This window comes from Perissodus microlepis, chromosome 16, assembly GCF_051167445.1.
Source record: "Perissodus microlepis isolate ML-2025 ecotype Zambia chromosome 16, ASM5116744v1, whole genome shotgun sequence".
Classification (NCBI taxonomy): Eukaryota; Metazoa; Chordata; class Actinopteri; order Cichliformes; family Cichlidae; genus Perissodus; species Perissodus microlepis.
The window spans coordinates 30,960,929-30,984,956 of NC_140476.1; the positions used below are offsets into that span (position 1 = coordinate 30,960,929).

At 42.9% G+C, this 24,028-nt stretch overlaps 2 protein-coding genes across 14 annotated transcripts in view; one reads left to right on the forward strand and one right to left on the reverse strand.

Moving 5' to 3' along the window:
• Window positions 1-13,972, forward strand: part of ankrd50l (ankyrin repeat domain 50-like) — a 31,087-nt gene extending 17,115 nt beyond the window's left edge. For 9 of the 13 annotated variants that reach the window (XM_084908211.1, XM_084908207.1, XM_084908206.1 and 6 more), the window contains 3 exons: window positions 7,855-8,072; window positions 8,965-12,529; window positions 13,041-13,972. In XM_084908211.1, the coding sequence (XP_084764337.1) occupies window positions 7,855-8,072; window positions 8,965-12,518 (3,772 nt within the window). In that variant the 3' untranslated portion in view covers window positions 12,519-12,529; window positions 13,041-13,972. Of the gene's footprint in view, window positions 1-7,854; window positions 8,073-8,964; window positions 12,530-12,787; window positions 12,946-13,040 lie in introns of all 13 variants that reach the window. The other 4 variants (XR_014797178.1, XR_014797179.1, XM_084908213.1 and 1 more) reach the window with 4 other exon arrangements.
• Window positions 13,973-17,013: 3,041 nt separating this feature from the next.
• LOC146371215 (uncharacterized) lies at window positions 17,014-22,728 on the reverse strand. Its single transcript, XM_084908846.1, has 2 exons — window positions 20,783-22,728; window positions 17,014-20,684 (listed from the first exon to the last, which is right to left on the reverse strand). The coding sequence occupies exons 1-2, from the start codon at window positions 22,706-22,708 to the stop codon at window positions 19,941-19,943; spliced, it is 2,670 nt and encodes an 889-aa protein (XP_084764972.1). The 5' UTR covers window positions 22,709-22,728; the 3' UTR covers window positions 17,014-19,940.
• Between the last annotated feature and the right edge of the window lie 1,300 nt (window positions 22,729-24,028).

Genomic DNA, 24,028 nt, shown 5'->3' on the forward strand with positions numbered 1-24,028 from the left:
ATGTTTCTTTTTTTCTTTGTTTTGGTGTCCTACAAAAAGTCAGCGCTTCCATCTTTTGAGATCAGTTTTGTTGAAACACATCAGTGGAAAATTTCCCACTTCTTCTAAATGAAAGGGAAAAGAAAGTTGCCTGAAACAAATCCAGGTGCTCAGCGTGTATGTGCACGTTCAAGGGTATGGCTCATGCCCAGCTCATCACAGCAGAATTTATGTGGGGGTCTGTAAATCATGATGCTGATGATGAAAGCCGGAGCGGTTTATCAGATTCCAAAATCAATGAAAACAGGCCGACGGGGTCCTGGCACTGCAGCTCGGTGCTGTTGTATAAGTGGCCTGTTTGAGTATTTAGTTTTAAATGTAGCTGTTAACAGATCGTGTATTTACAATGATGTTATCTGTTTACTGTCAACCTGCTGATGACCCATTTTGTGTTTTGTTAACATGATGATCTTAACTTTATGCAACACGGAAGCTATGAAATTCAATCCGTGACCATCCGGTTATCTGACAGCATCTAGGATTAGGGCTGTTATTGTTTGAATCCAGTTCCATGCATTGAAATCTATATAACTTTTTTGTTTGTTTTGTGGCAGAAAGTCTGAAATTTTATTCATTTTATTGCATGAAAGATTAAAGTAGTAGGCTAAACATCATTTCCAACACTTGTTGAGTTGCCAGAGTTGGTATGAGCTCCTGTAATTGGGGGAAGTACTAGCAGAGTTAGTTGTGGACATCTCACAAAGCCACCTTACCTTCGACCTTTTACTTGGATGGACTCGGCTTGGGTTTGAATTCACGGGTTTCCAGTGTTAACACATTTTGCAAAGCTCCCTTTTCATTGTTTGCAGTTCGGTGAAGCTGAAGTTTTTCCCACATCTCCACTTAAGATCACTGAGCTCAAAAACAGAAGTGCCTGTCTGGTCTGTCTTCTGAGAGAGGACCACCCTAAATACCATGATCCAGTAGATAAAATGAGCTGAATAAAGGCTGCTGTCATAAAGTAATGTGCATGTAAAGAGTGAAGCTGCCTCACTCTCAAAACAAAAACAGAGTAAAGCACGAGCAGCTGTTCATGTTGTGGGAAAATGCTCCAGCAGAGCTTAAAGGTTATCTTTATTTTTGTCTAAATAAAGGTGGCTTTCTGCAGGTGTTTAGACTCTCAGCAGGCAGTTAACTGCCTCAGAGTCTGTACATGTAAAAGCTGCAGTGAGCGGCAAACAGAAGCCGGGACAGTCGCAGGAAAAGTGTGCAGCAGCCATTCTTCCTCGTCTTATATTTATGTCTCCCCCTCATAATGCCGCCCATTCACAACACACAATGGGGCCTCCAGTGAATGAACGCTGCAGTGTCATTTGCAACATAACATCCTTTCAGAGACGGAGGGGGGAGGGAGGGAATTGAGGGGGACAAAGAGGTGAAAAAATGCCTCCGGCTCCCCGGTGACCGTCTCGGCACCGGTCAGCGAGGTCACTCTCCTCTCTGAGACTTTGACACTTTGCCGGTGTGTTTGCTTTGCGGTGAGTCGGAGCGCTTCTGCACTCCTCCTCTGTTTGCTCTCCTCTGGTGTGAAGTGCTGAGCTGAATTCCACATTCCCCTCAGACTGGCTCGCAGCCAGCAGCTGTTTGTGTTGGGGGGGCTCTTTTGAGAGAAGGTGGCTGCGAGTGAAGCTCCACTGTGTCAGGACACTCATGGACAAATTGAAGAAACGTGGATTTGAATTGGCAGTGAAAGAGAAGGAAAATAAGCCTGTGTGTAGTGCAGTGCTCCCTCTGTCTGGGTCTGTTCGCTAAACTGGTCTCTTATATTGATTTTAATCCGAGCCATAGAAACAACTGTTCAATACTGGGTCGTGCCCTTTTTGGTGTTCGCGCTAACCTAAGTGCCAAGATGGGAAAATGTATCATTTCAGACATACGAGCCGACGGTTCACTCAGTCACTGGACACTTGTGGCTATGCTAGCTTCTTGGGAGACACATAATCTGATGACAAAGTGCTACAAACTGCCGCTGGACTTCCCATGACAGCGTAATGACAGGTCACAGCTGGACAAATGGGCGGCTTGTAGTGAAGCTCTTTTTAAGTAAGCTCAGTAATAGGTAGTGAATTGTGTTGAACATCTTTCATATCAGTTCGAGTAAAGCCACCATACTTTAAAGTGCACATAGCATTGGCTGCAATGTCCTGTGTGTGTGTAAGAAAATATATTAAAAGTATACAATACAAATACAGTTGTCTCTACAGGATTTATTCAACTAGATCACCCATGTTAAATGACTGTATCACCTGAATGAAAGAATTACCCTTCCTCCTCCTCACATCAGAGTGTTGGCCCGCTGAGGGAGTGTTGTTTTAATCAGATAACTAAAAGCGCGCCGTGCTATGATAAGCTTGTCATAACCAGTGTTGGGACTAACGCGTTATTAAGTAACGCGTTACAGTAACTACGTTATTATTGTGGTAACGAGCACGGTAACTAGTTATTATGCCAAAATCAGGAACGCGTTAGTCGTTACTGGGATTTAGATAGGGTCGTTACTCGTTACTTCGTGTGGTGGCTATCGCGGAGCTTCCACAGATTCAGTAACATTAGCAAGTGGTGGAGGCCAGCAGGTGGAGGAGGGAAAGGGGACGCAGAAGGAAAAGAGACCCGAGGCGGCCGCTGGTCCAAGTGTGAACTGAACTTCAGGTAAGAAGTTATGACCTGCAGTCTATCTGGGTCAGATATAAACCAAGTTTAGGGGGAGTTTATTTTCGTTATTGACTATGTGCACGAGACAATGCTAACTTCCTGGTTTGAGACCGGATGTGGGGTTGTGCATTTCCGGTAGCTTTACATTGCAGTCAATCGCTACTGCGAAGATATACTCCAAAATCATGTCCAAAACTCGAAAACGGAAAGATCGCGTTAAGTTACAAAGAGCAGAAGGTGGGAACACTCACCGCTGTTGTGTCATAAAAATCTAATGATCAATTTTGACGTTTAAAGCGTTTAGATCGATCAGTTGTTTACATCACTCAACACAAGCAGAACTGCATTACTGCAGCAGAAGACACATCGTCCACATTCAGAAGCACATCTCTGTATAGTGACTGGTCTTATGATTTAAACAGGCAAATGTTCATCATTCAAAGTACAGGTGAAGAATAGTCAAACCAGATGTTTCCCCGTTATGTCGATATCCTCTAGTCAAGTACACACCTACACAGCATGTTAACAAACCGTGAAAAAAGCCACACAAAAATGAATGATTGCTGGTAAGGGTTTCTATACATTAGTATTTACGAAGGGTATGTTGTGACTTGCCTTCAAAATTACAGCGGTCCCTCGCTATAACGCGGTTCACCTTTCACCTCGCTGTTTCGCGGATTTTTTAGTGCAAGTTTGCATGCTTTTTTTACGTCACATTGTGGCCTGCGTCCTGATCGCTGCAGACAATCTCCTCCGTGACGTCTCTCCTGTACAGTACAGAATCGCTGCATCGATCCTAGCAGTGTGACTCTGAAGTGCAGTACTGTATGTCGACGATGTCCACGAAACGTTTTGCACCGTCAAAAAATAAAATTGGCTACTTGATTTCACCTATCGCTGGTTATTTTTAGAACATAACACCCGCGATAGAGGGACAGCTGAGAAATATAACATTTGAATCCCTTTTCTCTTTTGCTCTGAGGCGCGGGGGAAAAATATCGACAAGTCGATGAACATCATTTACAGATATATTGGGTAAATGCCCAAGACATCTATAGAAATGTAAATCGCCGCTTGATTCATTCATTTGCTTAACTTGTTTTGGACTGTAAACCAGGCGCGAATAGGACACCGGAAACAAAGCTCCCCACAGGCGTTTCCGCACCGGAAGTAGCATATGCTAACGTGCACATAGTCAATTCTGACTTTTTCCGTACTGCGTACTAGCTAGCATGACGGAGTTTCTATTAGTGATGGTAAATTTGATTCTTTTTACTGAATCGAGTGTTAATGAGTCACTCACCAAAGTGAATCGGGTTTTTTGAGTCATTTGATTCACTGAGTCAGTTGACCAGAGAGTGCAAAAATTTTACATTTTCACTCAAACTTAATTTGTTTCCCTTTTCATGTAAATCCCACTGCTAAGATGAATGATTCAAAAAAAAAACAACAACAACAACTATTTTATAGAGAAAAAAGAGCAAAAACATTTCTAAAATTAAGCAATTTCCTATCAAAATTGCTTAATAAACATTTATTTTGTTTATTTGTATTTTAATAATATATTCCTTAAGTGTGTCAAATATATATTTTCTCATCTAAATGTCCACTGCGCTGTGAGCCAGGGGGCGGTAATGCGCCTTAACATTGGTTGCCAACCAAGAAGAAGAAGAAGCTGTGAGTCAGGAGGGAGGGGGTGAGTGAGTGATTCGTTCACTCGCTCTATGATTCAGCACAGGAGGGAGGGGGTTAGTGAGTCCTGAGTGATTCGTTCGCTCTTTGATTCAGCACAGGAGGGAGGGGGTTAGTGAGTCCTGAGTGATTCGTTCGCTCTTTGATTCAGCACAGGAGGGAGGGGGTTAGTGAGTGAGTGAGTGATTCGTTCACTCTATGATTCAGCACAGGAGGGAGGAGCGAGTCCTGAGTGATTCGCTTATGCTTACGATTCAGCACAGGAAGGGAGGGGGTGAGTAGCTCAAATGTGTTGTTAGCATGTTAGCAGCGCAATGCTACTCTGAACCGAGGAGCTATTTTCTTGATGTGAGCTTCTACTCAGGGTTTTTTCTTCCAGTTCAGAGCAGAAATGCTTTTGTTACGAAACTGGCTGTTGTTTTTTTTCCCCCACAATTTTAATTATAAGCTAGATATATTTCTACTAATGGAATTAGTTTGCTAACAGCAATAGGGATGAGTCAGTGAGTCAGTTGGGCTTGTGAATCATGATTCACGAGTCAGTAAAGTGATTCTCGAGTATTGAACGATTCGTTCACGAATCGAACATCACTAGTTTCTATACAGCTGGGTGGGTGCTATGAAGTTAATGATGTTGAACTTTATTTTGTTCATAAGTTATTAGAGTTGCCAACCGTCCCGTCTGGTATTCAGAGAAAATATTACGCGTTTCTTATTGAGGTGAAAAGGAACAGTTTGTCCCGTAATTCAGCTACAATGAAAAAGGCACAAAGCTGGAGTTATTCTGTGTCTTTGCTGCACAGCTGCCTCTTCTCCTCTCATTCTCTCCCCCTCCCTCTCCCGTTTCTACTTCAATCATGAAAACTGATCAATGATCAGCTGATCGGCTCTCTTGTTTGTTTATCGCCCACTTTGCGCCGAAAGAGGAAACCAGCGGATGTCGCGCTAAACAACAGCAGGACGTTTAAGCTTGATCAGCTGTTGTTAGAATTTATTTAATATTCATTTCTAGTATCAGCTGATGTTTGCTGGAGCCACAGCTGCAAAAAAGCTGCTGGTCATGATATCGGTTTGGTTATCTGGTGAGAGGGAAACATGAAGATGAAACCAGGAGATGTCCTTACTGAATCATCAGAGCTGAACAGGTGATGGAGAAACAGGTTTACCTTTTAGGTGACATAAATGAGTTGAAGGGAAGTTATGAACTGTTTCTGAGAGACAAATAACCCCAGGATCCTTTTCTATGTAGCTGACAGCTGGTAACTGTGCAGGTGCGGATCTAGCAAAGTTTTGCCAGGGGGGCCAGGTAGGGCATTAACAGGGAGAGGTGGGCACAAAGAAATACTTTTCTTTCTTATTCTCATTTAAAATGACTAGCTTTTAAAAAATAATTATCTGAATCTTACAACAAACGATTGATAGATTGATGCATATATACCATCAAAACAGTGAACATCACTGTCACAACAGTGTTTATTTTTATTTTATTTTATTTTTTTAGTTTCAGAACATGCATATAATCCTGTTTGTTTTAGTCTCATCCATGCATGAGATAACTATTAGGCCTATCGCTTGCCAAAGTCTAATCGTTATAGAGATGACTAATTTTTTTATATATATATTTAAAGTGGTGAAACTTCTCCTCCCACTCCTTATTATGTACATATGAATCCAGAGCTTATTAATTCTTGACCCCTGAGTGTAAGCAGTTAGTGACCCAGCTTACTTTAGATTGTTTAAGTCTGAGTGAAACTCTTTTGAGGTAGTGTTTTGTTTTTTGTTTTTTTGTTTTTTAATATAATGTTGAATATGTGACATTATTTTGAGATTAAAGTTTTTCTCCTCTTGACTTTTTCCTTCTAAAACAAACAAACAAAAAAAAGACAACAACTGTTAAATCCATTAGATGAAAACCTGTTTGGCCTCTAATGGTACCTGGACCTTGGGGTCATTTTTAAACACAGACATTAACACTAATGACAGCTCACATACAAACCCACACCCTGTGTTTGTTGCAGGATAAGGCATTTTTACCAGCTGTAAAGCTCTTCTGAAAACTAGCGCTGTGCAATACTGCACATCGTGGCATCGATCGGATACCAAGTAATTCCAAGTAGTGTTGCTGATAATAGCGCTGATGCTTTAAATTTATAAAGCCAGCTTATGAGCTTATGTAGGGAAGAGCAGTGTGTCATGACCTATGAGGTGAATTTTAAGCACCTTTAGGCGACTGTTGTTGTGATTTGGTGCTATAAAAATAAAACTGAATTGAATAATCATATATTTGCAAATTCTGAACACATTTTATAACAACTAAATCACCGGACCACATGCTGAACTTGGATGGAAACAAAGTATTGATCCTCTTGTGCTAGTATCAATCTGATACCAATACCAGTACTGGCATTGATTTGATATTGGTATTATACTATCGATATTTGAAAATTTGAATGATCCCTCTAGGGGTGTCACTTTTTTCCCAGGTGAGAAGCTTTGCTATAATACTGCTGCTGACCTGCACCCATGACACGGAAGTGCAGCTTCTCCAAATGTTTTTTTCTTTTTCTTTTTTCTCCTGCACCACTGTGATTGGACATCAGGGTCAAGAAGTTCAGTGGTGTCTTTGCCGTGCATCCATAATAATAATAATAATAATAATAATAATAATAATAATAATAATAATGTGAAAAGAATTGCCAGTTTGATAGAGAGCGTGTGAGAGAGAGACCAGGGTGGAGCTGGAAATTCACATGTTCCATTAACCTGAGTCACCATCAGATCACAGCAGGGTGTGGGTGCTGACCGCAGTGATTAAAAGGCAGTGACGCCGCTGTTTTAGCTTTAGCCAAGTTTGTAATTGTTTTATGGTTTTGCAGCTTGTTCCGGTGTTTAATGAAAGTGTGGGGTGTGGGGCTAAATTGCTGTTTAGTTCTCTTGATTACAGTTTGATATCTGTGTTAACAGGTTAACATGAGAGTCGGCTTTAATTTTACTGCAGAAGCACCTGATAGCAGTGGTCCTGGTTGACTCTTGTTTACCCACTTGTAGTTTGGATTTGACCTAAATTACTGTGAAAGTGTAAATGTAATTGCTTAGTTTGCCTGACATTTGCTTACTTTTTTTTATTGAGTTCTTTTTCAAAGGCTGAATAAAACTGATTATGATTCCAGTATTACTGAAGATTCAACATATGCAAAACAATGAAAAAACTTCCATAAAATGCAGTAAAAAACTAAACTCCACACTTTAAATAAAGATGCCTGAAGTCGCAGCAAAGTCTGACTGTCACTCCCAGTGACTCACACTGACAATGTGTGAAAGATCTAATCTGCTTTGTTGGCACAAACGAGTGTTTGCAATGTTACTTTTCTTTTTCAACTCTATTATCAACCCACGAATCCTGCTGTTATTACATTGTCTTAAGTGTAATGTCTTGCACTGTGTGTCTGCCTCTTCCTCGCATGTCCTTAGAGCAGTGTTGGAACCCCTGTCGGACCTTCCTCCTCCTGCCCAGACTCTGATGATGGTTATAGACTCTCTGGACGTAGAATATGGACCAAGGGAAGGAGTTAGGAAGAGTGGCTCCATTGCAGAGCTTTTAGCCTGCAGTCAACACCTGCTGCCCAGCTGGTTGCTGCTCGTCTGTTCGGTCCGCCGCCAAAACAAGGCCCTGTGCAAGATGTTCTCAAGTATGTACATACTTCTCTTATAAGATTATGCAATATATTACAAAATAAATAAATGCGATCAGTTACATGTGAACACAAGATGACATATGGGTTGGTTAGGGTGTGGCCATGATTGTGCAGTGAAATCACTATTTTTGTCATCTAAAAATGCACTGACAAACACTGATCAAGTAGTTTAATTGGCTGTTCACTGCAATACAGTAAACAAACAAGAATTTTCAAAATTTCTATCGAGGTGCTACTTAGGTCTGTGAAGGTTCTCAGTCATCCAGCTCATCGTAGAAGCTCGGAAAGAAAAGCCTCTGGACTCTTTTAAGTTGCTTGAAGATGTTTCACCTCTCATCCGAGAAGCTTCTTCAGTTCTAGGGTCAAACGGTGGATAGTCCCAGATTTAAGTCCTGTGGGAGTGTCCCCCCCCAAGAGAGACAATGGTCCCCCTAATGCTCCTCTACCTAATCACACGAGCCAAGGTGTGAAGACAGGTGTCGGTCACAATCAGGTGAAACGTGAAACGTCTTCAGCAACTTAAAGAAGTCCAGACGCTTTTCTTTCCAAGCTCCTTAGACCAGGTGCTACTTAGCTTAGCACCTCAGGCAACACCCTAACGTGGTTTTATTTCTACACCTGCTAAGCACATTCTCCATTTTGCCACATTAAAAGTGGAACTTTATACCAAATCATCCAGGACTTAGATAAATTGTTAGCTGGAGGTCTACCATTACACTAGAACAACCTGGCATAGTTTTCAAAATAAGAAGCAAAAAAAACAAAGCATCACATAAGACTGAAAAAATGCAAAACCTAAAAAAAACTGTAGATAGAATCCATGAGGAATATAAAAAACTTTATTGAAGATTTAAAAAAACCAAACAACTGTCCTATCTGTTTGTAGGTTTTCGTAAACTCTGTCTGGATGATCTGCGGAAGCCTCCAGCAGTCCGTGACGTACAGCAGTACATCCTCTGTCGTCTGGATGAAGAAGCAGCGCTTCGTCGACAGCTCACCCCTGATACCGCTGATATGCTGAATCTTCTGCACATCAAAAGTGGCGGCTGCTTTCTTTTTCTTCAGCGTGTTCTGGACGGTGTGGCAGCTTCGCTGGTGGGTCTGCGAGAGATCCGGGACATCCCCGGGACTCTCAACGGACTCTACCTTTGGCTGTGCCAGAGATTGTTCCCCCGAGGGCGCTTCATCTACGTAAGGCCTCTCCTCAATGCCCTCTTGGCTGCCCCGAGGCCCCTAACACCCCAGCAGCTATTCATGGCAGTCTGGACTCAGGACACCTTATTAAGTCTTCAGGACTTTGAGAACAAACTCCAAACCCTCTCTGCGCTCCTAATCGATGGAACCGGAGGCACCAAACTAATTTTTCATGCAAGCTTTACAGAGTGGCTGACAGATGTTAAGTACTGCACACAGAAATATCTGTGTAGCAGAACAGAAGGTCATAGCATGCTTGCATCATCTCTGACTCTACAGGGACCTAACCTTGACGTTGAGGAAACTTGCCAGCTAGCCACACACTTAATTTGCTCAGGGCACCATAAAGATAAACCTGCATTTTTGGCACTGTGGATGCTGTGGGCAGGTGTACGTGCTCTCAACCCCACCTGCAGTAAAGCACTTGCCACATCCTTAGCTCAGCTTCCTGTTTCAGTGAGTCAGGATGTTGCTCAATTGCTGATGAGAAGTGGACTAGTCTCTCAAACCTTTTTTTCTGGAGCAGACTCAAGTGATGCAATGCATAGTGTAGGTAAAGAAGGAATTAGTGTGCAACAGACACTTGAAAGGGAGACGTCTATAAAGAACCTGCTTGCCAGTGGCATGTCTGTAAACCAGCCTGGTTCTACAGATGGACAGACTCTGCTTGCTAGTGCAGCCCACGAGGGTTCTGCAAATTTAGCTAAACTTCTCCTTTCACATGGCTCTGATCCACTGATCAGTGATCATCAGGGTCAAACACCACTGACTTTAGCCTCCAGGCAGGGTCACGTCAAAGTGTTGTCTGAACTCCTGGAATGGGCCAAGAGCCAGGACCAAAAAACTGCAGTACAGATGATGGAGCATGTTGACAATGAAGGATGGACAGCGTTGCGCTCTGCAGCTTGGGGTGGACACGCTGAGGCTGTCCATCTACTGCTGGATGCAGGAGCAGATGTAGATGGATGTGACACCGAGGGCCGAACTGCTCTCAGAGCTGCTGCATGGGGCGGTCATGATGAAATTGTTCTCACACTACTGGACTATGGGGCTCAAGTTGACAAAGCTGATAGCAAGGACCGCACGCCACTTATCGCAGCTGCCTATATGGGACATCATGAAGCAGTGGCAATATTGTTGGACCACAATGCACGAGTTGATTTGGCTGATGGAGATGGACGCACTGCTCTGTCAGTTGCAGCTGTCTGTGTCCCTACAGCAGCAGGGGTCAAAGGTTTTGGAGAGGTAGCAAGTCTGTTACTGGAGCGTGGAGCAGATCCAGGGCACAGAGACCATGATGGGATGACACCGCTTCTTCTTGCATCCTATGAGGGCCATGAAGATATAGTCGAGCTTTTGTTAGAAGCTGGTGCTGACGTAGATGAAACTGCTGGACCTGACGGCAGTGTGCCTGCTGCTGCTGCTGTTACTCCCCTCCTGGCAGCAGCAGCAATGGGACACATGAAGACCGTGTCACGGCTGCTTTTTTGGGGAGCGGCTGTGGATGCCATTGATTGTGAAGGCAGGACGGCACTATGTCTAGCAGCAGCCAGAGGGAGCGTAGAGGTTGTCCGTGCATTGCTGGACCGAGGCCTGGATGAGAACCATAAAGATGATCTTGGCTGGACTCCATTGCACGCTGCTGCGTGTGAAGGACATCGTGCAGTTTGTGCCATTTTGACAGAAGAAGGCAGCATGGCACGAGTTGGAGAGATGGACATCGAGGGACGCACTCCCCTTATACTAGCTGCCCAAGAAGGCCATTGGAGCACTGCCAAACTTCTATTAGACAGACGGTCTCCCATTGACCACAGGGCCTATGATGGGCATTCTGCCTTGAGTGCTGCCCTCCTGGAGGGCAATACTGATGTTGCAGAGCTGCTTATGAAACGAGGGGCTGATACTGATGTCCGGGATGCCGAAGGGCGTCCTTTGCTCTACCTCCTAGTATTGGAGGGTCGCCTTGATATGGCTACTCTCCTAATTGAGAAAGGGGGTGTTCCTCTGGAGTCCAGAGACTCTGAGGGCCGTACAGCGCTTCATGTGGCTTCCTGGCAAGGATTTGTAGAGATTGTAGACCTACTTTTAAGACACGGGGCGAATCCCAATGCACAAGATGCAGAGGGGAGACCACCAATACATTCAGTGGCTTGGACAGGACGCGCTAAAGTAGGACATCGCCTCCTAGAAGCCAGTGGCATCAATATAAACCTTGCTTGCCATCAGGGGGCAACAGCTCTGAGCATCGCTGCCCAGGAGGGACATGCTAACATCGTTGCAATGCTTCTAGAAAGAGGCTCAAATCCCAATCACATGGATAAATATGGCCGCAGTCCGGTCAAAGTGGCTGGGAAACATGGACACTATAACATTGTCAGGATGTTGGAGAGCTATGGAGCCAAGCCATATCTAGGTGTGTTGCCTAACTCTAGTACTGTATCCCCTTCAAAATCCAACATGATCTCATCTTTAGGAATCTCAGAAAGTAGTGGAGGTGAAGTAACTGCTGCAACCTCATCGTCCTCGGTTTCTTCTCCAGGATCCACTGCAGAACGATTCCACTCCATGCAGAGCTCCCAAACCTCATCGACCTGCCACTCACTGGCCACGGTGCAGACGGTGCCAGCTGACAGCCTCAGCTTTATACAGCAGATCCAACAGCACTCACTGCCCCGCAGTCGTAGCCGTAATTCCACCCTCCCTCCACCAGGGGGCTCGGGCATAGGCAGTCTCCACGGAAGCAGTAAGAGGCAACCCAAAGGCAGCCCTCCCCCTACTGTGTGCACAGTCACTGCCATGGTGCATAATTACGAATTGCCTCAGAAAGGCCTATCATCTGGACTTGAATATCATGACAAAATAAACAAACAAAGCTCAAATTTAATAAAAACAGAGAGGACTAATTACACAGGTGGTAAATGGAACTCTGTAATGGCTTCACTTGGGATAATGCCAGGACAGGACCAACCGCTAAGTGCTAAAAACCGAGAGAACGCTCCTCTCGGATACCCGTACAGGCTTCAGAACCCACTTCAAGAGGAAACTTGGGATTCTAAACCCCAGAAGAACATTTTGTCACCGGTTTGCTACAGCTTTTCCCCCGTCCCACCCTGTAGTGCCTTGCCAGATGATGTAATGGTCACTATGACAACCACAGACCCACAGCTTAATCTCAAACGGGCCATCAAACTGCAGTTTGAGGGTCCCACCAGTGTAGCCTTACACAAGAGAGAGACGCCTCTGTGACTGGTACGCAAGTAAGTTGCCTAAGTTAGCACTGACTAGATTTTCTTCACAACCTTTTTACTGTACTGTGGCTCAGTGATGTAAATAATTGCAAAAATGCAAACATAGTAACTTTGTCAAACCAAATCCATTTTAGTTCAAGGGTGTCCAGTGAGAATAAAATTGACAGGATCAAGTCTTTGATAGGTGACTTGGTTAATTAGATAAATTAGATGGTGAGACTGTTATTTTGAAGTCCATTTATCAATCTGTTTTCTTATTTAATTCAGGATTGTAGGGGTCCTGGAGCCTATCCCAGCTGTTACTGGGCGGGAGGTCGAGCACACCCTGGACAGTTTAACAGTTGATCACTGAGCTAACAGACAGCCAGAGACAGACCGCCATTCATACCCAGATTCAAAAGTTTAAAAATTACTTTATATCAAAAGTAATTAAGTGGAGAGAACCACACACTTACACTGCACAGCACTTATTTCCCCTTTCTTTTTTATTCAAATGCTAATGATTTTATCTTTCTTTTAGGTGGAGTGGGACATTTTATGTTCAAGGAGATGGCAGTTTTTTTGGCAGTGATTCACTGGGTTCAAATGAGAGGAAATCATTCCTTTTTTCAGCATCCTTTCAGAAAACCAGAGGAAGAAGAGACTGAATGACATTAAAGCCTTTGTTTCTTTTTTGTTTTACCTGTTGTGTGGGAGGAGCAGAGCACATCCTTACAGACAAAATCATGCTGATATATTTAGTGTAAAGCATGACTTGGATGTTATTTTTCTATGATAGCATACTTTTGATCAGCACTGGTATGACAAAAATACCTTTTTACTATTTTATTTTTATTTATTTTATCCCCTAGAGCCATTCTAGAGTAATGGTTGAGGTTTTTTTGTTTGTTTGTTTTGTTTTTAAACAGTCATGTTCAAGAGCTTTAAGCTTGTGGCCTTGACCTTTTAGGGAAGCCTTTGGTATTTGCTATAAACTGGCCTACATCCCCCATAGTTGTTCCATAGCTGTCAACCAAAAATAATTTTCAGAAAAACAAGCCTACCAGAGCCTGACCTACTGCTGGTTTATGATACAGTGCTAACCCTAAAACGCCGCCAAGTTTGCAGAATGCGACTTGGCTCACTGACAGTGTGTCTGTGAGCAGGCAGGAAGGAAAATGAAAACTGGACAATAAAAACTGAGGGTGGATGTGGGAGGGCTGTGAATTCCAAACGTGTATGTGGCCTAAAATGTTTTGTTTTTATTCATTTTTTTTCATCAATATTTAATTACATAAATTAAAATGGCAAGTGGTGCTATAAAATGTTCTGTGTGGTTCTTCGTGTGTTTTATACTTTTACTGTAGCTGCATTTCAAGCACTTTTGCAGCTAAATGTCATGGATGGCTTCTGATGTGGTTGCATCGTGCAGAGATGAAAGTCTGGCTGCAGGCTGATGCTGGCCACCTGGGATTATGAAACCAAATGATTTTGGACACACTTGAAACTGTAGAAGGGACCAGACGCAGCTCATGGCGATTCTCGACTATGTTTTTTGAGGCGTAGCATCTGAAATCTGTAGCAACTGCAATATCAAATGTTTTGGAGTTTGGAGGCCAAGTCGATGCCTTGGGCTCTTTGGTTGGTTCCCTGAGCACTTATTGATGTGTGGTAGGGTGCGTCAAGCTGCTGCTATGTATCAGTGTGCTTGGTTAGCTACAGTGTTTAGGTAGGTGGTACATGAAAATGTAAGATCTACTTAAATGCCGGGAGCCAAGTTTTCCCAGCAGGCTCTAATTAACATTCATCATCACAGTTGATTTGTATTTCTGTGTATTAACCCCTTTGTAACCTGACATGCACCTCTTTAGAAGTATAAATTCTGCTGGCTGTGTACTACATTGGAGGCTCTACATAGATTCAATACAGAAGCACAATTCAGGCGTGAGTCCTAACAATCGCCTCATGTTAGCTCCTTTATAATAAGAAGCTTGTGTTCACCACTTTTATTAGACGCCTATTTAATGTTCCCATCTGATTGTTTTATGAAGATTGGAGGGAAGAGCTACATGTTGTTTGGAACAAAACTTATTCCTGTCTTTCTAAAGCCAAGAACAAAATGTCACACTGTCTGAATTCTTAACTATGTCGAAAACAACCGATACACTGTGAGAGCAGTCTTTGCAGGGCTAATTATTTTTCCCTCATCTGCATTTGTTTCCGCTCTTAAGAGGATTTTGAAAAGTTATTTCTTGGTGTGAAGTGTCAGCCTTAAAAAGCGCTACGAGCAAAACGTTTATTTTAATGCAAGAGTTGACACTATCTACAAGCTGGCTGACGAAGAAAATGGAACAGCTTGAAAACATTGCACGTTTCCATAGAGAAGCCGTACTACTCCTGCTGCTTTACAGAGAAGCTGGAACAGTTAGCACGCTGCTTTTCCAACAAAGGCAAATAAAAATCACTGTACACACTTTCATATAAAGTCAGCACAAAAGCAAACTTAATGTGATTTTTTTTTCCCAGGGTGTAACATTTAGGAAAAGGATCAAATGCATATACAGGATTAAAAGCATTGTGGGTCACTAAAAACTCCGCATGTGAAGTATTTTAATGAAACTGTGAGGCACACGGAATAATGATTTCCAGAACCTTAAAGCTACTTGAGGGCAAAATGTAAATTATGAACAGAAGCTTGAATAACACACTAATACTGAGAATTTCTCCAAGACTATAAGAAAGAGACACTGTGAGCTTTTTATATTTTACAAATGCTCTCACTAATCTGTTAATCTTCTATTGTTTTATGCTATTTTGTGTGTAGGAACTGGCTCATTTCCATAATTCCTCCAAAGCTGCATAACAACATCCTTGCAGACTATACAGCGAGCACAAGGTTACCATACTCTCATATAAATGAATTGATGTGCATTTAAAACACTGTTCGAACTTACAGGTTTAAAGTTTATTTACTTCCTTGATTTTATAATTTAACATGCTCACTAAGGGTGTTGCAGGTTTGGCAGGTCATGGAGTTTCATTAACGCATTGTAAAAAAAATGTAACTGACAAAATTCTGGGGCAAGTGAACTGGGAAATGGGGTGCATCAAATGAGGAACAGGAAAGCTGGATGACAGGATAGCCAGCTGGCTAGGAAACAAGGAAGCTCGCTGAGTGAAGAACAATGGATGAACAGGATAGTTGATTGGCTAGGAAACAGCCGTGGGAAACAGGTGGAGCTACAGAGACGGAAACAGGAAGATTCGTTCTGAAGAGCTCGAGTTGCAGTTAACAGAGAGGAGAGGAAATGGTATGTCTGCAGATAAAATCCATGGCATGTCTTTAAAGTTACCCCATTAATCAACCAAGTCCCTTTAGTAACATCTAGTGGCAGGTAAAGGCCACTGACTTCCATGCAAATGTGTATTTAATTTGAATGTTGGATTTGGCTGCTATCTTTGAGAGATGTAGAGTAATTTTGCGTCTCTACGCTATCACAGTGGAGTTGAAGTGTCAGCTTTAATTTGTGGAGCTTTACAAAAGTGTTGTATTTACCATTTAGAAACCGAAATGCTCTTTTCTTTGATGAGGTGGGTAAAGGACCAAAATTCAGGAAACACTACCAAAGAAAAAAAGAGGTTACTTAGTGGCTGTAAGAAAGAAGCAGTCTAACAGGACATAAAAACCGGTGCTGGAGGATGGTGTCACACAAATACAAACTTCATTTGACACTGAGCTTCTGAAAGAACTACACACCCTACATTTACTGTGTATGAGCAATTACTGTGGAATCAACCTTTCAACAAATGCTTGACATCATTGTGCCATTTTTTCCCCTTGTATGACACGATGACCACACTGCACCGCTGGCTGTCTAACAGACCCTGAAAGTGATTTTCACTCCGTATGAAATGTCCAGAATGTGTGCAGAGAGCATGTGTCATTCTCTGCAAAGCAATCACGACATTTTCGAGATGTGAAGCCCGCATTGAGAGACGAGTACTGATAAACAGCTGGGGAGGAGTGAGGGGGAGTTTGATCTGTGGAGAGGTTGGCATGAGCATCTCAGATGTGCAGGAAATTGACTTAAAATGCAAACAGAGCCCTCATGTTATTCTTCACTTGGCAACGGATACAAATAAGTGGGCGTTAGACGCGAGAGGGTCCTCCTTCACTTCTTTCTGTGTGCAAGTTCATTCTATTAATTTTCACCACAAATAAAATCATAATTGTAGTGGGTTTACAGCTGAATTTTACTGAGCTCTTCGTGTAAAAATCCACAGTCTATATTGGTTTTTACATTCACAAAAAGACACAAACCCCATATTTATTCATGGTGTGGAAGATCTAGTTTACGCTGTTGTGAACCAAACACTGTGTTTATGTCAACTTTTAATATTGTAGACAACCTTAAGGTAATACAAGATATTAGCAGGACTCAATAGACGACTGAAGCCCAATGAAGATCACACAACTTTTCCTTCTTACATTTTATTATCATTAACATGGAAAATCATCAAAACTAGAGAGGAAAGGAAAAAAAAAAGAAAGAAAGAAAATCAGTGATTGCAGTGAAATTATTTTCTGTCCATTGCTTCCTCCAAGTTCTGGTTGCTCAGAGGTTTAGTGTTCAAAACTCTCAACCTCTGGGCAACTGCTTTCAATCACATGGTGACTGCACCGGTCTGACTTGCAAAGAGCATACAAGTTGACCAAGTTTTCCAAATATAGCAGTCTAGTTGATTAAAGCAGACAACATATTACCATCAATCTCAGGCCGTCTGTGCTGATCCATGCAACTCGTCTGCACGTGTCTCAAGATGCTCTCAAGGTTCCTGAGCATCTATGTTATTTTGCCATAAGGCAGCAAGTACATCAGTATTTGTGGAGCCTCTAGCTGGAGTCTGAATCGAACTAGTTATGCATGTAGACAGCAACAAACAGCACTTTTACTTATTTAGTTCATAGGCCCATTCAATCACAAACTCTGAGGCAATAGGACTGAGCAGGCTGACTCAGGCTTATTGCCATTTTATCAGCACAACAAAGTCATTGTGAAGATGGCAACTCTGGTCCCCGTCTTCAAAGAAACCACTTCAAAGGCAGATTGCAGGTCTAGTGCACAGAGTTGCAGTAATTTGGTCATGCCATGTTCTCCAACCTCTCTGTTCCCTAGTGACTGTATCATGACAGAAAGGCTTGGAACATTTTAGACATGTTCAAGAGGAAGAAAAAAATTCCAGGTAACTTCAGTAAAAGCAGCAACTCAACAATAAAATGAGTGTTGATTTATTAACAATTATTAAGAACAAATGTAAAAATGATGTAAACATGCACTGAAATAAGAACAGTGATGGTGAAAATGGTATTAGCCTTAGTGTTGAATTAAGGATGTATATACATCCCAGTCGTGTTAAAACCAGCAGAATGTCATATTGCTGCCATCAGGGGGTAGAAAAAAAATCAAACTTAAATCTTAAAGCTAAGCGGCTTTTGTTTGACATTTTTAAATAAATGCTGTTTGAGACACAATTTTTACAGAACTTAGTTTAGAATTTTTAAGTTTTGGTGCAATGATTCACACTATTTCTCCACCCATTTTTCTTTCCTTTAACTTGTAAGGTTCTAAATGGCAGAAGATTGCCTCCTTTGCAGATACATCTATACAGCAAGCTCAGCCTTTGGACAATATTTAGGTTAAAGCTATCAGTTCCAATCGATATGGGTCTTCGATTGACCAGGGCCAAACTGTGATGGCTAGACAACTGAGTCAGAGCATCTCCAAAACTGCAGATCTTTGGGGTGTTCCTGGTCTGCAGTGGTAAGTATATGTCAAAAATGGTCCAGGAAAGGAAATGGTGAATCAGTGAAAGGGTCACGTGTGAGGAGGGAACGCTGGCCCATGTGGTCTGAACCCAAAGACAAGTTACTGTAGCTCAAATTGCCGAAAACGTGAATTCTGGTTCTGATAGAAAGGTGTCAGAATTCACAGAGCATTGCAATTTGTTGTGTGTGGGAGTGCATAGCCGCAGACCAGTCAGGATGGCCACGCTGATCCATGTCCACTACTGAAAATAACACAATGGGCATGTGAGCAGAATTTGAACACAGAGCAATGGAAGATGGTGGCCTGATCTGATGAATCATGTTTTCTTTTACATCACGTGGATGACCGGATGCCTGTGTGTCACTTATCAGGGGAACTCCTGGCACCAGCAGGTGCTATGGGAAGAAGGTGAGCTGACAGAAGCAGTGTGATGCTTTGGGCAATGTTCTGCTGGGAAACCTTGGGTGCTCCCATCCATGTGGATGTTACTTTGCTTAGGTGGGTGGTATGTGTCAATGTTGCAGACTATGTAACCCCCCAAAATGTTTCAGGAACTGTTTAAGAAGCACAACAGTTGGTTTAAGGTGTTGACTTGGCCTCTAAATTCCCCAGATCTCAATCCAAACTTCCCATCTGTGTGATGTGCTGGACAAACAAGTCCGAAGTCATAATGTTATGCCTAACCTTTATATGTCATACATATGTCCACAGGGTGCTGCAAAAGAAAATCTCTCAGCTCTAAAAAGCAAATGCAAATGTTCTTAATAATTTCACGCTTTCACCCTATCCCAAACGGACAATCGTCTGCCGAATGAAACATCTGCTACAAACAGCCACATCTCACAAAAGAAAACTTGGCTGACAGTCGGGTTCCACTGCTGACAGATGCTGCTGTGCAAGAAGGGAGTGGGTGGACTGAAAAAGAGCCACAGAGCTTAACTCGTTGTCAGTAAAAATCAGTGACAGCATGAAAAATTGTAGAATTTGCAGGAATCACCGAATCCAATTGTGACGAGATGTATTTGAAACACAGACACCCTGCTCTTTGTATCACTTGAAAATAAAAATGCCACATTGGAGAAAGTACAAATTCTCTACTTTTTAAAAATTGCAATAATATTATGTTAATGAATGCGAGTCCATTCGTATTTGTGCAGGATTGGATAGCTTTATTAAATTTATGCATGAGTAAATACTAGCCTGTGCTCATGCCTGCGGGTTAGCAGCTTTGGTAGAAAACTGAGCAGCACACAGATCAACACAGACATTGTGCAGACTGTGACTAAACTCTAATCTACAAACAACAGACAGCAAACAAACAAACAGCAATTCTACTTGACCCTGAACACTTCAAAGCAGCTAAACAGCAACAAGCTAAAAATGACATGAGGAACACTCACTGCCTAGTGCAACACCAGCTTTTCTTTCCTTTCTCTTTGTAGCTTAGCTTCATAGTCCTTGCTTTTATCATGGATGTAGCCTTTGGCCTACAAATCCAGGCAGACATGTGACTCTTATAGGTGCAGCTGGGCAGAATACTAATGCATCATTTATCAGAAGCTTACAGTGCTGTACTTTAGGGTTTTTTTTTTCTTAATATCAGCACACTTTTCCTAGTCCTGGGATGCTTTGTACTGGTATATCTTGATGCAATGATGCATGCTATCTGACACTGCAAGTTGGCCATCAGGTAGCAAGGATAGGCCACGTGGACTACTCAAACCCTGGTTTATTATGGGCCAACCTACTCCCTGTGCTGGGTATAAAAGGATTCTGTGCTGCTCCCCCCAATCTGCTACCAAAACATTACCATCTATATCTATAGAGATACCCCAGGGACAGGTCAGGACAGGTCCCATTCCTGCACATACACCCAAAACTCTAACTGTGTTCCAGCCTGGCTCCAGAACTTTGACGCAAGGTACACGACCAGTTTCATTGCCCCTCTCGGATACAGCCACCATGCCTGAGCTTAAGCAAGCTGCCACTAAGTAGGGTCGGTGGAATCCAGTTACCACTGTGCGTTCAAGACGGGAGCCTGTCTTAGGGTCAAGCTTTAGGGCAATGAGGGTACCTTTTCGGATATCAGCTACCAGGAATTCATCGAGCCTGGTTACAGTCACACCCCTGGGAGCTTCCAGTTCATCTTTTGTAGAGCCGAACCCAGACCCTCCAAAGGTCTGGAGCAGTCGGCCGTGCCTGCTGAACACAAGAAGAGCTCTTTCTGCTGCACAGCTTACTGCAATCAGACCCTTAGCATTGACCGCAATGTCAAAGTAGTTCCTACACCGTCTGTCAGAGCCACCAGCAGTTGGAGAGGTCACTTGTTGGAGGACATTTCCACGAGCGTCAGTCACCTGTTTCAAAGTTGAAATTCAATTATAACCTCATTGACAGTTTCATTTCCCACACTGAAAACAATTTTCTGTACATGTTTGAGTTGTATAACACCTACCTGAATTCGTGCATTTCCACAGTCCACTATAAAGAGCTGACCCTGTGGTGTGGCATGGATACCACTTGGCAGGGTAAGATCAGCTCGACCTGAACCTTGCTTTCCAAATTGTCCAATGAGATGGACACCTTTGGGTTTAAATTCTGTGGAAGACAAGTCACACTCCTCCTCTAACTCCACCAGTGCTTGCTGCCTTCTTTGTCCTCTGCCCCACTTTTTTGCCTCAAGTTCTGTTGTACAGGAACCATCTATAACAGACAGGGATAAAGACCTAGCCACAGGAGGTTGTTTTGATCCAGCAGCTGTGGCCTGTTTCTGTGGCTGGTATAAAATATTTTGACCTCTATAGGAAGGCGACAAGAAAGTATGCCCCATGTCAGAGGCTTTCAATTTCCTTCTGAGAGTCGGCGAGGTTGAGGTGAAGCTCGTCTTGAAGTTGCTGCCCCTAATCCCCCACACTCCTTGCTCAATTGGCCCACTAGTAATCAATGGGCGCGTCTTGTGAGTCAAGTCCACTGCAGACTTTGATAAGCGGCAACTGTAATTCAAAGAGCCTCTGTTCATACTGTAGTCATGAGATGGGCTAACAATGAAAGTATAGCTAGAATCAAGGCTGTCTGTTGGGGATGGTGCTCGGCCAGAGTCACCGAGCGTCCCTAGAGAGTGTTCATCAGAAGACTGGCTGAGGCAAGAGGGGGGTCGACCCCTGGATGTGAGGTCTAGGCAGCTTTGGCTGGCTGAAGGTTCTCTTTGAGATGTTAGGGAAGTGTTGCAGTATCTTAAAAGTCTATAATTGGAATCTTGACCTACTCTTCCCTTATCTCCATTTTGACCGTCTAAACTTAAGCACTGACTAAGCTTTATATGCTGCTGTTTTTGTTCAGGTAAAAGGTTTGGCTTCTTGCTGGAGGCCACAGTTAGCCATTTCCTCTTATTTCTTGGTGAGTAAGGTTTCCCATTCTTGTTTATCTGGTACATCTTGTCCTCGTCTTCCATGTCCAATTTTTTAAGAACTGTAGGTACAGCCAAAAATACGTCCTCACCTTGTGGCTGGAAGGAAACTGATTCTACCTCATCTTCCTGAGATGATTCCCAGTCAGCCTGTTCGCAGTGACATATCTTTGCAGAAGAGTGCTTTTTTTCCTCCTCTGATTCTAGGTCACCCCGGTTAGAAAGGCTGATCTTTCTAACAACCCTGCCGGTTGGTGAAATAAATCCCTGTCCTTGGGTGCTCTTCTCTTTTCCAGAACCTTGATAGTTTGTGTCTTCACAGAGCATCTCTTGTGAATGAAGAGCACATGGCTGTCCTTGTGGCCCACAACCTCCAGCATGCAGGCAAAGGCTTTGTTCTTGAACACGAATATCTCCAAAGTTGACAGCATTCGGTTGTGAGCTGGGTTTGAAGTTCACTTTCTTTAGAGAAACTGAGATTTCCCAAGGTTGTAGGAACTCTGAAATCTCCTTCAGCAGTGGGTTCTGGCTTGGCCCACTGTCCTTTACAACTGATTGACCCAATTCCTGAATCTGCTTTTTCAGTTCTGCCAGTTTACAAAGCCGCTGGTCCAACAGGGACTGGCTGACCCGGGCTGCTGCCACGTTCTCCCGCTGGATCTGGTCTAGACGCTGCTGAGTGTCCCGATGGTCCTGCTCCACCCTCTCCAGTAGGCGCTGCTCTTCTCTGCGTGCTCCCAGGATAGCTCGCTCTACACCACGCTTTACAGATTCAGTCTCAGTTTCATGATGCTCCTGCAGCCTGCGCAGCTCTGCCTCTGCCTGGGCAAGGTCACACTGTGCCTGGGTTACCCAGCATGGAGGGTACTGATGCAGGAGAACAACAGAGGAAGGACCATCTGACTGGCAATCAGGGCTTGGACAGTGGCCTGGGATAGGAGAGGTGGGAGTGCTGCCCAAAGATGTTCCCAACATTATGGATTGATGGATTTGTACTTCTCCAGTATTTAGTTCCTTCAGAATGACGGAGAGATAAATACAGAAAAAAAAAAAAAGATCAGCATGAAAAACTGAGAAATTCTATTTAGATAATAAGGAGCAGTGATATTTCAATGTATTCAATTTATTTACATAGCATTAAATCACAACAACAATCACCTCAAGGCACTTTATATTGTAAGGTAAAGACCCAACAATAATAAGAGAAAACACCAGCAGTCAGACAACCAATTGGCAACAGTGGAAAGGAAAAACTCCCTTTTACCAGGAAACATCCGGCAGAACCAGGCTCAGGGAGGGGAAACCATCTGCTGTGACCAGTAGGGGTATTTACAGAATTTTTATTCCTGCTGTTTAGGATTATTAAAGTAACAATTTTTTGGAAATACTAAATCAAAATGAATCTTAGATACTGTCACTAAAATAATTCTGTAACTGAAATTTAATTGTTACTTCACAAGAAAGAGCAGAACCATTTATTCCTTCTTAGACAATTTTTGAATTCAAGCTTATTGATTCAGGATCCTGAAGATTATGAATATATCTAAATCTAAACTTCACTCGGGGCACAACACCACTGTAAAGTTCTGGTGCATACATTTCCGAAGCATTTATCAAAACCAACCGATTTACTTCAGCATGACTTTAGGAGTGAGTCATAAGTTTTTGTACATACTAAGTATAATTTCAAATGAGATTTGAAACTCTTGTGTTTTAACGAGTTTTGTTGTATTGGAGCAGCAACATGCAGCATATTCAGTCATCCATCTGCACTAAAATTGGGATAATGGCATCCAGTTACAAAACACCTCACTCCCATGAAATTATCTGTCATTAGGCATGATTTCCGTAATGCGTAAGTGTATGACAGACAGAAATCATGAATCAGTCACACACCAATTTAGTCTGGCAGAGGTGACTTTCGCTCCGTGCATGCTTGCTTGTGAAGTGCTTCTGAGTAAACAGCTGCTTATGGAAAGGTGATACAGATATGAAGAGAGGCCATAAGAGAGCTGAGGCTGTGGGTAGAAAGAACTAGCTAAGGCAAGGAAGAAAAGTTTTGAGTTCAGTGTCGAGAAATCTATTAGCATTTCAAATAGCAGCAGACAGCCAGAAGCATCCAGAGTGAGGGCGAGAGTGGGAGGTAAGGAGACAGCCAGTGTGTCAACACAACAGTACTTCTCAACTCCCCAGTCCCTGCGAAATGATCCTGCTTTGATATTTTATTCATGAGCTGTACAAAGCGATGTAGAGAAGCAGCAGTGAAAGATGTCGATCCTCTGTGTGCTGTATTGT

Excerpts from the sequence above, each read along its gene's own strand:
- LOC146371215 (XM_084908846.1), bottom strand. The coding sequence starts at position 22,708 with ATGTTGGGAACATCTTTGGGCAGCACTCCCACCTCTCCTATCCCAGGC. Across the intron at positions 20,685-20,782 it reads GTGGAAATGCACGAATTCAG|GTGACTGACGCTCGTGGAAA; the intron begins GTAGGTGTTATA and ends ACTTTGAAACAG.